Source organism: Penicillium psychrosexuale (assembly GCF_028828465.1).
Source record: "Penicillium psychrosexuale strain IBT 29551 chromosome Unknown utg000003l, whole genome shotgun sequence".
Taxonomy (NCBI): Eukaryota; Fungi; Ascomycota; class Eurotiomycetes; order Eurotiales; family Aspergillaceae; genus Penicillium; species Penicillium psychrosexuale.
The window spans coordinates 829,089-844,237 of record NW_026643188.1 but is presented as its reverse complement, the minus strand read 5'-3'; the positions used below and the strand labels follow the sequence as shown (position 1 = coordinate 844,237).

Below are 15,149 nucleotides of genomic sequence, written 5' to 3'. Positions count from 1 at the left end.
CGACACCTTTTAGCTGCACAACTTGCTACAAACCACAGAAGACTCTACTATTTTGAACTCGACAGCTCAATTCTCACCCGCTACCTCTCCAATATAACCATTTCTCCAAAATGGTCTGGCTACCTTGGTCTTCCGGCGATTCAAACAAGAACGCAGCCTCCGACGGCGGCCGCATTGCCCCAGACCGAACGAGTCGCGCACGCTGCTGGGAAGGCCGTGATCATTTTTTCGCCTGCCTTGACAAGAACGATATCCTGGACGCTATTAAAGATGATAAGAAGGCGCGACAGAAGTGCGCGAACGAGGTCGCGGAGTTTGAGGCGGCATGTTCACAGAGCTGGGTACGTATGATGGGATCTTTGATTTGCTGCTCATAACTGCCATTTTTGGTGTTTCCTGGCTTGCTCTACATCACATCTATCCATTGGCAGATTGCTGACTCGAGATTCTTGGCGTCTACTAGGTGAAATACTTCAAGGAAAAGCGTGTGATGGAGTTCAACCGGGACAAGACGATCGAGCGCATTCAAAATGAGGATGCGGCTAAGGTGAAGGAGTTGAAGGAGAAAGGTTGGAATCCGAAATAAGAAGCCAGGGGGACTTTGTCGGTGACTTTTGTACAATATGTAGCATATCCTCTCTTATCACGTACCATGATGACCTAGGTACATTGCTAGAAGCTGCAAGCTTGGGGTGATTTGCTTGCTCAATCCTATACCCCTATAACCCATACTTTAAGGTCGAGGGCTCATCACTGTTTACGGCAGCAGTCGAGTAAGACTACATACTTGTAACTATATATTGCATGTTGGGTTTTTATTCCCTGGTAGCGGAAGACCAGCTCGTATACAATGCTGCAGTGATCTATCTATATAGCCAAGTAAAAGGAGACGCGAGAGAAACAGAGGTGTTGAGACTGCATTGTATGTCTTCTGCTCCGCAACGAATAAAGGAATATAGGAGGGCTTTGGTGTTGAGACTGCATTGAGAGCCTCCGGAAGATTCTCAAATTGCGTACTATATGTAGATAACTCGTGAACTTATCTACAAGATTACCTGGAGGATTGAAGTTTGACTCATTCTGCCTGAGCACACACTTTGATGTCAAATGGAGAGATATCCAGCAATAATATAACCGAAAATAAGTATACAGGAAACATCCGTATCATGTCCAAGGGGGGAAATAAACCAGTATTCACAATGAGCAAGAGTCCAATGATTGAGAAAGACATATCAACTCCATCCTAGGTACCGCCTTGCCCTAATATCTACCTAATATCTTACTGCATTTGTGACACATGAGAAAAGCAAAGAGCAAAAAAGAAAAGCAAAGGAAACGCCTAGTGCTGCAAGAACTGGTTTTTGGCCAGCCAGAAAAAAGGAACCGAGGCAGAGCACTAAAATCCACCAAGTAGGGATTGCAAGAACGCCAGGCTCCGAAAATGATGACAAGATGAACCTTAAGTTCGAATGAGAATGATAGGCAATAAGAGAGTCGTGAAATCATTGCTTCCATTTAGCGAGGTGCTGCATCAGGTTCTGTACCTGGGCACCGACGGGTCCCTGGCCCTGCTGCTGTTGTCCACCTAGTCCTTTGGCCAAGAACGAGAGTAAGGTTGGATCAGTGATGACGGGTGCATTTACAGGTTGGAGATTGAAGGGTGGGTGAGGGAGGGGTTGCTGTGCGGTAGTTTGCATGGGTTGAGGCCGATGTGCGTTGGTCAGGAGACTGGCGAGGTCGGCCGGAGGTGGGTTTGGTGAGGAGAAGGGCGACTGAGTAGCAGACACAGGTTGCGAATGGGGCGGTCGCTGGAGTGCCGATAAGAGAGTTGAAAGGCTAGGGCCATCCAGTGAACTAATGAGGTTCGCAATGTTGGGTGGATTCGAAAGCGCAGACAAGCCAGGTTGAGGAACCGACATGGGCTGTGCTGGAGGGATAATGAAACCAGGGTTGGGTGCAAATGCGGTTGGGGCTGCTCCTCGCTGCATCGCTTGGGATTGGTGGCTCAGGAGCTCAGCAGACATATTAGGCTCAAGCTCAGGGTAATCTATGTAGGAAAGAAAGATGAGCAAGGCGTCGATGAAGAGGCGAACACAAATGCGCTTACCAAGGAAGCGGACGTTGTCTAATCCAGCGGTTCGATCAAATAGCTGCAGAGGAATCTTTCGAGAGACTTGATTCGGACGAGAGAGGCGGACAACCGCAAGAACGCCTTCAATAAACTGACGATGCACGGCGGCGCCAAGAGGGATCCGTGGACCAAGCACCAGGACATCGACTCGTAATCCACGGTTGCGGAAAGCGTTCTCTACATGAAGAACGAAGTTTCTTCGCAATGTCAGCGACTGTCTAAACAGACATCAAGGGATTCAACTAACCTATCAAGTTCCTCCAGCACGAGGAGCTGCACCTCTGGTACATCTCGCTGAGCTCGTCGAGGCACGGGTAAATCCGCTTCACCTTCATAGATCCCACGTGGCCTGGGGCTGATGCTGCGGTAACGTCGATCTCTGGAATAAGGAGAGCGAGAAGAACGTGGAGAGCGGGAGCGCCTTCGCTCGCGGCGATCGCGATCAAATCTTTCTGGGGTTCTATCGCGCGACCGATACCCGTCTCTAGACCCCCGAAATGGTCGCGGGGAAGGCGAGCGCGGCGGGCGATAATCGTCACGTCGACTGCGGTGAGAGGGCTCATCCCGGAAATCGCTGAATGGAAGCCGATTTGTTTCATATGGCTTAGATCGGTCGTATCGATCGACGGGGGCCCGGGCGTTAGTTCGCCCAGGAGGGGCACGGTTGAACTCCGGTGATCGGGACCGACGTGGTGGCGGTGCACGGGAATCTTCGGATGCTTGAGCGGGCCGCGTCGATCGCTGAGGCTTTGAAATTTCAAGATCTGAGAACGGTTAGGTCTTTCTTTGAGAGAAGAATTGTTGAGCTATGGCTCCAGTAACTCACGTATCTTCCTGCCCCGCACGACGGCTCCCTGTTCGTTGTTGAGAGCCTCATGGCAAGAACTCGCCTCCAGAAACTGTATGAAGCCGTACGCCTGCTTGATCGATATCTGAGCTAGTTTGCCGTAATCATGGAAGATATGGAACATGTCTCGCTTGGTGACTCTTTCGGTAGGGAGGTTTCCTGCACACGGTGAAAATGTTAGATCGACGAAGAGTAGACATAAGCGGAAACAATACTGACCAACAAACAGCCTGGAGCCCACCGGGAACCGATCCCAAAGACCTTCCGTCACATAGATCCGCTCATCGTGCAGGAACTCGTCATATTTCTTTTGAATCTCTGGACCCCATGGCGAATCATCATCAGCAGGTTTGATCGACCGACCCTGCTTTTCAGCACGGCCTTTCTTGGAGGCTACAGAAGGCTCTTGCAAGGAGCCATGAGGTTCGGCACCGGTAGATGGGCCTTGCGGGAAAGTGGCAATAGGAGGAGGTAGATTGACCGAGGCACCTCCAGAAGAAGTATCAATCGGCTGAGGCTGGGTTTGGGCTTGGATATTACTAGGTTGGGCTGAGTAGGCAGGCGATGCAGTGGCAGCGGCATCATGGGCAGACGGAATTTGGTGATATGCCACCTCGCCATTTGGCATATAATGGGCCTGGACAGAATCGTGGCTTTGGGCTTTCGGGTGGGCGGGGATGCCCTGGGATTTGAGGGACTCGCCAGCGGGTGCTTGGTGGAGAGACGAGTGCCCAGCCGAAGAAGTGACGGGAATAGTTGCACCAGGGTTGGGGCGAGAAAGGTTGTCGAGGAGTTGCTGGAAATTGACACCTCCCGCCTTATGTCCCACACGCTCCTCAGCAATTAGGCGGTCCGACATCCTTGACTGCTCCGGTTTGTGGGCAGGGTCTACTTCGCTCCCAGTGGCAAAGCCTTGGGATACCGGAGCAACCGGAGCAGCGTGGGAATAAGTGGGATCGGGAGGAGAAAGACCTGAGCTCGGATGGCCGGTGTTTTCCGACCCGGACGCTGGGTTGGGAGGAGAATAGTATGCAGAAGCAATCATTTCATTCTGCACCCCACGATTCGGCTGCGAGCCATGAAAACTACCAGCACCTTGGGTCTGACTCGGTCCCCCCTGACCATCTTTTGATCCTCCGTGCAACCATCCATCGTGTGTTTGCGGGGCCTGTTTATACACCGAGCGTTCATAGGTGGAGGTATCGTTGAAGACGGGGTCCATTTGGTTCTCTAAAACTGGGATATTGGATGGCTCTGGGATGTGTAGGGGTCGAGGGCTTTCCGGGGTCAGAGTCTTTCCGCGAAAGTGAAGCGCTTCATCGGGGGGACTGGGCGTCATGTAGACTTCGAGAAAGTGGTGGTTTCATCTACGGAGAGGAAGTGTCGGGGCGAGATGGGTGAATAAGAGGGTCCTAGGAATTTTCGCAATCGCAAGCTAAGGTGGGGCGATGGGAAAAAGATGGGTCGTATTCACAAACCTCACCCAGAAGGGAAAGGGGAAGAGTAGAAAGAAAGAAAAAATAGGCGATGAAGAAGGAATAGGGAATAGGTGGGGTTTCTAGAGGTGCGAAGTGGAAATATGGAAAAAAATGTAGGTCAGGTGAGCAACCGGAGGCGTTGGGCTTCTGTATTTGGGATGTCTATTCTAGTATCACGAGGGCAGATTAATGGATCTTGTTTTAATTGATCTGAATTCTGAATCCCTGATAAGAAGGAGGATATTCCATAGGAATTTTGTATGGAGTATAGGAATGGGATGTACTATAAATGTAGCTACATCACATATACATATCACTACATCATCCATTCCAACCACTAACCACTCCAACTACTCCAATTACTCTAATCAATCTAAATCATCATCCCAGTCAAAATAAAAGCTTTTGTTACGTATGTTGTACGCTAAAGCGCTAAGCGGGGCTAGACCAGGCGAGAAACAGCCGTTCGTTTTCCAAGGTTAGACACTCCACCTCTCCCCGGGGCCACGGACTTCCTCTCTCATGTATCGCCAATGGCGTATACCCTGCATTCGGGCACTACCCTTGAGAAGGTTTGCATCTCAAGCCGAACAAGATGTACAACTAGCCAGGGATTGGCTTAAAACCCTCAATTCCAAGACCATCCCCCGCAACATCTGCGAGGTCTCTTTCAGTCGGTCCAGCGGGCCGGGCGGGCAAAATGTGAACAAGTCAGTGTCCCCACTTGTACAGCAATACTAGTACTGGATTGATGCTAATTGGGAGATGAGGGAAATAGGGTCAACTCCAAGGCCACCTTGAAAGTCCCATTGGACGCCTTGCTGCCCTTAGTTCCCCGTCTGATACACCATCCACTACGCACTTCCCGATATGCCGCCGAAAGAGCCCAATGCCTAGTTATCCAGTCGGACGAGGAGCGGAAACAGTCTAGCAACGTGGAATCCTGCTTTGACAAGCTCTATCAGCTATTGCAGAGCTCGGCTAAGGAGGTGATCCCCGGGGAAACATCTCAAGAGCAAAGAAATCGCGTGCAAAAATTGTACGTTCACTTTTTTCATGGAAGCGATCGAGCAAATCTGACAAAAAAAAAACACAGGCAAAGGGCTCAAAATGAGGGTCGGATTAAAGACAAGAAACAGCACAGCGACAAGAAAAGTAGTCGCCGGGGAAGCAAATACGATGATTGATAATGATACTGCAAATGGTAGTAAAGGGAAAAAGTTCGCCATGGACCCTGAATTTTGATAATATCCGATCAACGCCTAAGTGCTAAGTACAATACTTGGGTATGCTATATGTATACTACTCCTGTGCCGCGCGCTCCGCATTGCGGATGGTAACCGCAATAACCTTCTGCAACGAAGGATCCAGGTCCTTTGTTGCCTGAACGGGTTGAAGCCAGTTGATCACTTGGTGTGCGAGATCCTTGCCCATGGGATACTCCCTGAGGCGGGCAAGCGAAGTACCAAGCGCCCGCGGGAATTCAGCCGAAGTGGAAGGGATTCCAGCGGTCGGGAACTTAATGTAGCAAATCTGCGTCCGTGGGCTGGAAGGCTTGTTGGCCTGCATCGTCTCAATCACATGTTCCAAAATCTTGCGAAGGCAAGGCACATCCCCGAATTCCCAAGCCATATCGAAGAACTCCTGACCAAATCGATCATCGTGGTCGAAATGCTTTGTGGCGGTATCAAAGATGGCGAGCGGGATAGCACCGCTCAGAGCGGGCGTGGAGTTCAGATTTTGCAGCGCAACCTGGTCTACTTCTCCGTCCGCTCCTGTGCTCGGGTTGATGTCCTCGGCTGTGAGTGATGGGAGCGCAATCATGTCGGCATCAGTGTCGTCAATTTCTGCTTCTTGAATGGCCTTGGGTTTCTGGCTCTCCTCATCAAGACCGAGAATCCGTTGGCGAGCGACCAGCTTTGCGATGTAAATCAATTCCAGCTTTGCATATTGAATCCAAATTGCCCTCGCGCTCTTGCAGAACCGTAAACCACGCTGCATGTAACTCCGAGCCTGTGTCATATCTCCGTGGTCATCGAGGACGTGCTTAGCGGCATAAACCCATAAGTCGGCGCTGGTAGGGTGTAGTCGCAGAGCATCGGTGAAAATCGTGAGAAGCTTTTTGTGTGCCTTTTGTTTGCGAGCGTATTCGATATACTGGACCCAGAGGTTGATATCGCCGTGGAACTTGCGTGTAGCTCGGTCGAGAACGAAGAAGATGCGTCGCTGGCCGTTGAATCCTGCCGACCGAATTCCAAGTCGCTTCACCCGCTTCTTTCGCAGCACATCGAGGTTCATTTCGTATTCAGCATAGCGCACAAAGTCCACTGGCTGCGCACCGCGCGCGTTGAGCTTGTGTTCAAAATCAGATCGCTTTCTAACGATTGAGGAGATTTCATCCTAGTTATCATCAGCTGTTATTCTAATGGAAGAATTCCACCTCGCAGGCTTACTTTGGTGAAAATCTTCTTGCGCTCATATTCTTTGAGCTCAGGCACTGATTTCTCGAGGAAGAATCGAGCCTTATCTGTTGCGGCGGACATGATTGCTGTTCACTCAAGATGTTAAAAAAAAATAGTCGGCATCCCGCATTGAAAAAACACCGATTAGCCCCAGGGTGCGCTTAGCCGCATTGGGTTAGCGTAAACGACGCTCAGAACCACCGAGGCATCCGGGCGTTGTTTTCATCCGATTTCTCTCAGGGGCCGTTCGCTCGTGGCATCTTGTTGAAGCCATTTTTCCTTTCGTTCTTTTTCCCGACGCTCTTTTCTTTCTCAATTTTAGCTTTTTTTTAATCATATAGGTGCAGAGATTGCCTTTACCTCTGTGCCGCCATGGCTCCCCGATACAAGGACGGAGATGCCGTGGTCGCCGTAAGTGCTGAAGCGCCATCTGATGCGGATCTAGAAACGCCACTGACTTGATATCTTTGCAGATCAACGGTAAATGGGTTGCATGGACTCACACGGTTTTCGCATATGCAGCGTTCATCAGCGCGTTGATTGTCGGCATTGCTTTGCACTACCACAAGATCGTCCAGAATGAACACTACGGCTACCCTATTGAATGGTTCCCCTCCGTGTCTGCGACCATCGGTGACCGATATCCCGAGCGGTCCTTTTTCCAGGTCTTCATTGCTATTACCTCCGGTCCTCGCTTCGCGCTTGTCTTCCTGTGGTACATCCTCACTTCGCGCCCGAACTCGACCTTACCTAAGTTGGTTGCCGGCGTGGGCATTTTCCGGACATTGACATGTGGTGGTTGGACCTATGTTACATCTACCGATGATCATGACTGGCATGACATCTTCATGATCTCGTACTTGGTGGCCACCTTGCCGTGGACCCTGGGTTGTCTTGCACTCAGCCCAAACAACCGCCGTGCCGTCAAGTATCGCAAAATCCTGGCCAGTTTGTTCTTTGGAACTTTGGTTCCGTTGATCTACTATTTCATTCAGCACAAGGTCCACAAGGTTCCCGGTGGTGAGTACTTGTCCTTGTGAGCATCCAGCTGGGGTTTATCGCATGCTAATCAGTCAAACCTTTAGCCTACACCAAATATGCCTTCTTTGAATGGTCCCTAATCCTGTTCGATGTCGGTTTTGATGCTGTCACAGCTCTTGACTTTGAGTGCTTCGAACTGGTGGTGAGGGATGTTAAGGGTGTTAGCAGAGGGTATGTACCGTGGCTTCCAAAATGACACTGCCCGCATCAAATGTATAGTGCCAAAGGCTATATTGGTTTTGAAAAAAAAGACCTTGTCTAAGTTTGTGTTCATTAGGCAATTGGAAACGACTGCAGATTCTGTCTTGGAGAAAGAGTGTGTACAATCCCATAACCAACTACAACCATCCCGGAAATTAACCACATACGTAGGAAGGGAAAGCCAGTGGGCAACACCTTTGGCGAGGGATTCTTCTGGACCGAGATTATTGATGCCGCCGCGGATGTCTACAATGGGGTAAATTATACCAGTCGATTATTGGTCTTTTGTGTTACTGACAATGGACGGTAGTTTGTTTTCTGGACCATCGTGACTGGTCTGCCTGTCCTTGTCTGGTGTAAGTGACACATATTCCTCTCTATATGGACTTGTCTGATGTTGATAGACTTCCCTCTTTGGCACATGGGTATCTCTGGTTACGAGGTTGCCATTGTTTGCTGCGCATCCCCGTTGTTCTACGTCATCCCATCTCTGCGATATGCAGCTGTGAAGAACCTCCGCCTTCTTCACCTAATTTCGCTCGTTGGCCTTCTCGGATATAAGTTCCAGGATCCTGCCAACCGTCTCTTTGTGACTGGATTCGCTCTTTCTACTACGTGTGCAGCATGGACCGCCAGCTTCTTTTCCGAACGGCACAACGCTCCTCGTCTCGAGGCCCGTATCATGGCTTGGGGAATCGGTCTGGTTTTGTCCGTCGTTGCCAAGTTTGCATGCAAGACCAACAACCCCCTTTGGCCAATTGTTCACGCCGAGAATGGTGGCTGGAATAAAATTGGAATCTTCATTGCTTTGTTCGCGGTTTTGAGGTCCCAGAGAGGTTCAAACACGAGCGGCGGTGATTACTTGCCAGCAGGTGGCAAGAAGGGCTCGTCCATTCTTGCTGGTGTTGGATTTGGCGGTCTGATGTTCACCATTGTGTCGCTTTTGACTGATTCGAGTACCATGATCTCATGGGTCTGGGACGGATACCCAGTGCGCGGACCGATCGCAGCTCCTCACGGTGCTTTGACGATCTTCGCAATGGGAGCTGGCCTTGTGTACGGCATTTTCCATCCTAGAATCGCTGGAAGCTGGACTGCCTACGGTGTCGGTTCCATTGGTGCTGCTCTTCTTACTTGCTACCACCACTGGACTGGATTCTACGGTGCCCTCATTCTTGCGTTCTATACCATGGCCGTTGCCCCGGTTCTCATTGTATCCAGCGTTGCTCACTCTCCTGCGAGCACTTTCGGCATCGGCTTCCTTGTTTATGTGGTTCTTTTGCTCTTCCACGTCTGGGTTGTCGCCTATGCCTTCGTTCCAGGCGGTCCATTCCTTCGTGAGCACACTGACTGGCTCATGACCACTACAATGCTGTCCATTGGTGCGGGTGTTTTCTCTGCGGCGACCTCGAACTCTACTCGCTCCCGCAAGCCCCACAAGCCTGTCAACCCCAATAGCAGGAGACAGCGATCGTACTATATCTACGTTCTTGCTGTGCTGCAACTGCTTTCCGTGTCTATTGCCTACCTCCGCTTCCCGACCAATGACTACACACCTTATCACAAGGAAGACAAGGTTGTGACTGCTGGTATCTGGACTGTCCACTTCGGCCTCGACAACAACATGTGGTCAGCTGAGCGGCGCATGCGCGATGTAATTGGTGAGCTTGAGCTGGATGTCATTGGTTTCCTCGAATCCGACAATCAGCGTATCATCATGGGCAATAAGGACGTCACTCAGTTCATCGCTGAGGACCTTGGCTACTACACTGACTTCGGCCCCGGTCCAAACAAGCACACCTGGGGCTCTGCCTTGCTGTCTAAATTCCCCATTGTCAACTCTACGCACCACCTTCTCCCCTCGCCTGTGGGTGAGCTGGCACCTGCAATCCACGCCACACTCGACATGTACGGCGAGATGGTTGATATTGTTGTGTTCCACTCCGGACAGGAAGAAGACCCTGAGGACCGCCGCTTGCAGAGCGAGTATCTGTCGAAGTTGATGGGTGACTCCCCACGTCCCCTGATCCTATTAAGTTACCTCGTCACCAAGCCGCTCGAGGGCAACTACAACACCTATGTGAGCGAGCGTAGCCAAATGAAGGATATTGACCCTACCGACTGGGATAGATGGTGCGAGTACCTTCTTTTCAAGAAGCTGCACCGCACTGGCTACGCCAGAATTAGTCGTGATACCATCACGGATACGGAGATCCAGGTAAGTGATGTTTTCTCTTTATTACTTCTCATACGCGTGCTTAGTTTCTGACTGTTTCGTGATCTAGGTTGGAAAGTTCGTCATCGGCGAGCCCGAACCCGAAAATGAGATGCGTATCCCAGAGGAGATGGTCCCCGTTGGCCGCCGCTTCCCTGCCTTGTTCCGTGGCGAGGGAGTTCGCGGACACCGCTACCACGTTTTCGATGAACCCAGGTACTGGCAATAGACAGTCTGCCTGGGTCTTCATTGCGCAAAAGTTCGCTTGAAGAGGATTACTATCGATGAGTCTGCCCATATCGTGACATAATTAAGGACCGAACAACGCAGCCATCCCACTATCTTTGGGGCTGCCAATATACCTAGTGTACTTGAATGATGAGAGTATTTTCTGTTTGTGGTTTTATTTTACCAGTATTCACTTCTGGCTCGTGCTCCTCGACCTTCTTCTACATACTCGTTCGTACATCGCACGATTCGAGAGACCGAAATTTAGGGTATCGTCTCAGATGGTGTATATGACAGGATGTTTGAGATAGCCTTTGTCCTGTGACAGGCGTCCGCTAATAATAGTTTTGACCACGAGCAGAAATGGTTAGAACCAGGATAGGTCAATGACAGCAAAGTAGCACGCCTGCGCAATCCTTTTCTATCCGCCGTTGCTGATTACGCTTTTCCTTCATGCTCGCACGGACTCACCCATCCTCAAAGCTCTTTGTATCGTCCTGGTGTCAGGCCCAGACAACGGGGAAATACGTTTCGCTTTGTTAAAGAGGCATTTTCACCATAGGAAATGAGGCGTGCCATTGCCAAATCTGGACATGAACCAAATTCGATCTTGCCTTTCAGCTTTGCTTCCTAGTGGAAGTGGCTGGTTGGGTATCCCCGCTTGGAATCAAGCCCTCACTCGCCCGCCTCTTCGCAATTCCCTATTTCCCAGTTTGACGGGGGAAACATGTCGATATTACTTCGTTGGATTTCAAATACAAAAATCCGGACCTCTCTGGAGTAAGCATGGTGGGTGCAAGTTTATCGAGATGATCAGCAATATCAGATCAGCCCATTATGAGCCCGAAACGAGGTGTTTTGTTTCTGGGACTGATCTTCTGGGAATTGCTCTCTTTGATGTGTTTATTTTGTTTTGGTACTGCTATGATCCCGGTCCTTGTTCATTGTTTCTCATGCGCCCTCGAAGTACTCTTGGTTTCTTTCTCTCTTTCTTTTTTTTTTTTTTTCGAACTGCCCGGTTTCTCTAGGTTAGATTTATGGTCTGTTCTATTGACTTCCTTTGATTCCATCCTCACGAACTGATTTTGGTCTTCTACAGTCCCTCGAAACTTTGTGTCGAAATGAACACAGCAACGAACAGTGATAAAAATTATAATCCTGTCCAGCTGTTGCAATACAGCTGTTATCAACCCTGAATAATCTGACCTAAACTTACTTTCGATTGCAAAAAAGGAACATCGTATCAGGATTGACCTGAAGCGCTCTTTGTCAAGGCCATCGGCGTATTGATAACAAGCTGGGTGCAGTCAACAAAGGAGAGGGCTCGAAAATATATTTTTAGTTCTCTTTGTGCTGGTAAATATCTGCAGATTTCTTCGTCCCTGCTCGTGCTTTGTCTATGGGCACGAATAAGGTGACTCGTCTCTGTCTTCTATTAATATAGAGTCAACATATCCAAATTTTTCCTTAACCAACAAGACCACAATTTTCTTGACTCAAATCTTTTGTCATCAGATCAGATCAATCATCATTATCGTAACAACACCAACAAACAATAGGTATGGTCCCGACGTTATCAATTTACATTCTCCAACTAACAAACCAAATCAGACCTGAAGACCATCGCCCAACTCAAAAGTATGGTTGCAACACGATCAACGACTGCGGGCACTCGTCCAAAGGCTCAGCCTCTACTGGCTAAGCCTTCCAAGGCCGCAAAAGCTGCCAAAACCGCCAAAGTCGCCAAGATGAAGGCTGAAAAGGAGGCCGAGAGGGCTGCAGCGAAGGCTGTAAATGACGCGAAGAAAGCTGCAGTGAAGGCTGAGAAGGATGCAAAGAAGGCTGCAGCGAAAGTCTCAAAGGTTGCCAATACCAAGAATGGCACAAAGGGCGCAAAGCGTACAACTGCTGCGAAGACCAAGGCCATCAAAGCCACGAAAACCGCCAAGAAGGCGAAGGCTACAAAGAGCAGTGTTAGCGCAGCTACCGTGAAGGCTTCAACAAAACAATATGACGAGGACGAGGACGAAGACAGCGAAGACAACGAAGAAAGTGAAGAAAACAACTATGAACCACAGGCCAAAAGACGCAAGGTTAAGACTCTGGCTCCTAATGTGGAAATCGGTCGGCCCACATTCAAACGCCCAGCTTCAAAAATTGGAAAATGGGCGTACATGGAGAAACTTCATGTCCCAGAAGGTGTGGAGGACGAATTTCACGGACCTCTGCCACCCATCTATATTGGAGGCGCTGCACCACAGCCTCGTTGGGTGATCATTCAAAACGAAAACAGCGAAAACATAAAAGTCCCTTCTAAACGACATGCCTCAAAAGCCAGCTCCGGGAGGACTGGTGGTACGAGGGACTTCGGAGAATTGCAGTGGACCTTTGAAGAAGGTGACTTCAAGAACTGGACCGGGCTAGAATACCCAGCTCTTTACGAACTTGCGTACCTGTGCCTCGAATATACTCTCACCCATACAAAGCTCCGAGAGCAGATCTATGATTCCCTAGCCCAGGGCCCTTTGCTCAAGGCTGTGGCCATTGACCCAGCTCTGCCGCCAATGCCCATCACAAGGCACTTTGCGACAGGAACCTCCGAGCAATCCAGTCGAAAGTCAAGTAATGCGGCCTTTTACTTCCCTAATTATGATCGTCCAAGCATGGCAGTCCGACCGCGTGACGATCACATGGCGCGGCCGTATCCGCATGCCGTGGCGTCCAATATCTACAATCGACCAAGATCGGAAGAATGGCCGACTGCCTCGCGCTCTGCCAGTCCGGACCTGGAAAGCGAACGGGGTGGCAAACAGGGCAGCGAAGAAAGTCACACAGCCGAGCCCAGGAAGTCGCAAGATCCAGAGGGTACTTATTCGGAACCGGCAGCCCCTGCGCCTTTTCGAAACGATGAAAAGGTTTCACGTGGTGAGTACAAATGTGCTTAGTTTGACTCGAATTTCATTCTCGTTCGTTTGCCTTTTCAATAGACTCTTTGGAAGGTGTGCGAGTGTCAACTACACTGTGGGGCACCATACATAGAAGCAGTCATACCCAAGACGATTGGTTGTCGCGTTTCTGGGGAAGAGGAATAACCACTTTGACATTATATACTGCATACTACAGACCTATTCGGACAATACGCTGACTGATAGGCTCTAGATACAATCTCGGAAGACGGTTCAATCTTTGGCGACGGCGATGACGTTCAGACTGAGCCTCACTCAGCTCGAGACTCTCGAGAGCAATCACCTGATAGTCCCTTGTCTGGCTCCGGCTCTAACAGCGAGGTCAGCGCTTCTTCCAAGACCAGTGAGCCTAGCAAGGTCAACATCGCTGACGATAATAGCGCCCAATCGACGAATAACATGTCCCCGGTATCCCACGATGGGCTATTCAGCCCTGGACAGATTGAGCGGTATTATAGGAAGAAGCAAAAAAATTGTGAGTCAATATGTTTAGCTGTCACCCTAGTCAATTATGCTAATGTTCGGTTCAAGTTGAGAGGCTAGGCGGAGTTGGACATCGCGAAGCGTCAAAGCGAAAGCGCCGAGCACAGCTCTCACTGGAAGACGCACAGAAAGAGGCGAGAAAAAGAGAACTTGAAATAATAGGGGCTCCAAAATCAAGTAAACGAATACGGATGGAGCCTTCATCAATACCATCACCATCCGCGATTCGAAGGAAAACAGCGGCTGAGATCACGGTGGATAAAGTCATGTCATTTGCTCGAGCAGGACAAGACAAACGGGACGAAATTCGAGCAGCTGCAGCAGAGAAAATATCAGACAGGCCGCCGGTGGCACTGAAGAAAACCATAGGAAACCAGGCGGGTGCAAGACCGCAGGCGGGCGCACCTAGTCCTGAGATTCCGCCTAATCTGCAAGATAGGTTCCTAGAACAGACAAGGATATACCTCAATGACCCAATACGGAGGGCAAGGCATTTCCCTGACCCTATTACTGTTCGCCGAGCCAGGGTGTGGGCAGGGGAGGAATTGGTGGGCCATGAGATCAAACCCACAGTCGACACTACGCTACCCCCTTGGGCTGAAAGGCACCGGCCTTTCAGTCAATGGCAGGATCCAGTAAGTGCCCTAATCCATTGATTAGGCTTTTTAAGAGTCATGCTGATCATATTTTATTAGATTGGGGTAATTCCTACGCCTGCGGCGCGCACAAAGCCCTTGAGATCAAAAAGACGGAGCAAAGGGCGAGGTAAAAGGAGGCTAAGACCAGCATCTGCAGAAGAGCAGTCAGTCATTTCAGCCCGGTGGTCTTCCTTTAGATAAGCCTGTTGTGTACCTTCTCTCCATAGTTTGGTAGTGAAGTTTGTTTCTATGGGTGTGTGGTGGTTTAATCGAAGTTATATAGATTCGGAGTTTGGGATGTCTATGCCTTTTTGTTCGGATTTATTAGTTTCTTTCACATTTTTATCTGACCTTCATCATTCTTCTGCTGAGTATTACATTTTTACGATACTAGTTTGGAGCGAAGCATGTATATCGTCCAACATAGTTGCATGTTCAAGCCCGGTTGTAGAATATGGC

At 49.8% G+C, this 15,149-nt stretch overlaps 6 protein-coding genes across 6 annotated transcripts; 4 read left to right on the top strand and 2 right to left on the bottom strand.

Annotated features, from left to right (window-relative positions):
• Positions 1-110: 110 nt before the first annotated feature.
• N7518_004231 (cytochrome c oxidase subunit 6B family protein) lies at positions 111-586 on the top strand (the record flags this gene model as incomplete). The annotated part of the gene is made up of 2 exons (XM_057185158.1): positions 111-341; positions 464-586. 2 exons carry the CDS (start codon positions 111-113, stop codon positions 584-586), a joined length of 354 nt encoding a protein of 117 aa, XP_057041928.1.
• Positions 587-1,502: 916 nt separating this feature from the next.
• Positions 1,503-4,317, bottom strand: N7518_004230 (putative RNA-binding protein (Nab3); the record flags this gene model as incomplete). Its single annotated transcript, XM_057185157.1, has 4 exons — positions 1,503-2,308; positions 2,379-2,915; positions 2,958-3,137; positions 3,198-4,317. 4 exons carry the CDS (start codon positions 4,315-4,317, stop codon positions 1,503-1,505), a joined length of 2,643 nt encoding a protein of 880 aa, XP_057041927.1.
• A 661-nt stretch (positions 4,318-4,978) lies between these two features.
• N7518_004229 (peptidyl-tRNA hydrolase domain protein) lies at positions 4,979-5,643 on the top strand (the record flags this gene model as incomplete). Its single annotated transcript, XM_057185156.1, has 2 exons — positions 4,979-5,166; positions 5,235-5,643. 2 exons carry the CDS (start codon positions 4,979-4,981, stop codon positions 5,641-5,643), a joined length of 597 nt encoding a protein of 198 aa, XP_057041926.1.
• Positions 5,644-5,758: 115 nt separating this feature from the next.
• Positions 5,759-6,999, bottom strand: N7518_004228 (snoRNA-binding rRNA-processing protein UTP6; the record flags this gene model as incomplete). Its single annotated transcript, XM_057185155.1, has 2 exons — positions 5,759-6,856; positions 6,910-6,999. 2 exons carry the CDS (start codon positions 6,997-6,999, stop codon positions 5,759-5,761), a joined length of 1,188 nt encoding a protein of 395 aa, XP_057041925.1.
• A 291-nt stretch (positions 7,000-7,290) lies between these two features.
• N7518_004227 (uncharacterized protein) lies at positions 7,291-10,604 on the top strand (the record flags this gene model as incomplete). Its single annotated transcript, XM_057185154.1, has 8 exons — positions 7,291-7,329; positions 7,392-7,938; positions 8,004-8,130; positions 8,237-8,275; positions 8,332-8,416; positions 8,471-8,516; positions 8,565-10,378; positions 10,446-10,604. 8 exons carry the CDS (start codon positions 7,291-7,293, stop codon positions 10,602-10,604), a joined length of 2,856 nt encoding a protein of 951 aa, XP_057041924.1.
• A 1,610-nt stretch (positions 10,605-12,214) lies between these two features.
• On the top strand, positions 12,215-14,891 carry N7518_004226 (uncharacterized protein; the record flags this gene model as incomplete). Its single annotated transcript, XM_057185153.1, has 5 exons — positions 12,215-13,528; positions 13,591-13,674; positions 13,763-14,044; positions 14,101-14,687; positions 14,748-14,891. Exons 1-5 carry the CDS (start codon positions 12,244-12,246, stop codon positions 14,889-14,891), a joined length of 2,382 nt encoding a protein of 793 aa, XP_057041923.1. The 5' UTR covers positions 12,215-12,243.
• Positions 14,892-15,149: the final 258 nt, after the last annotated feature.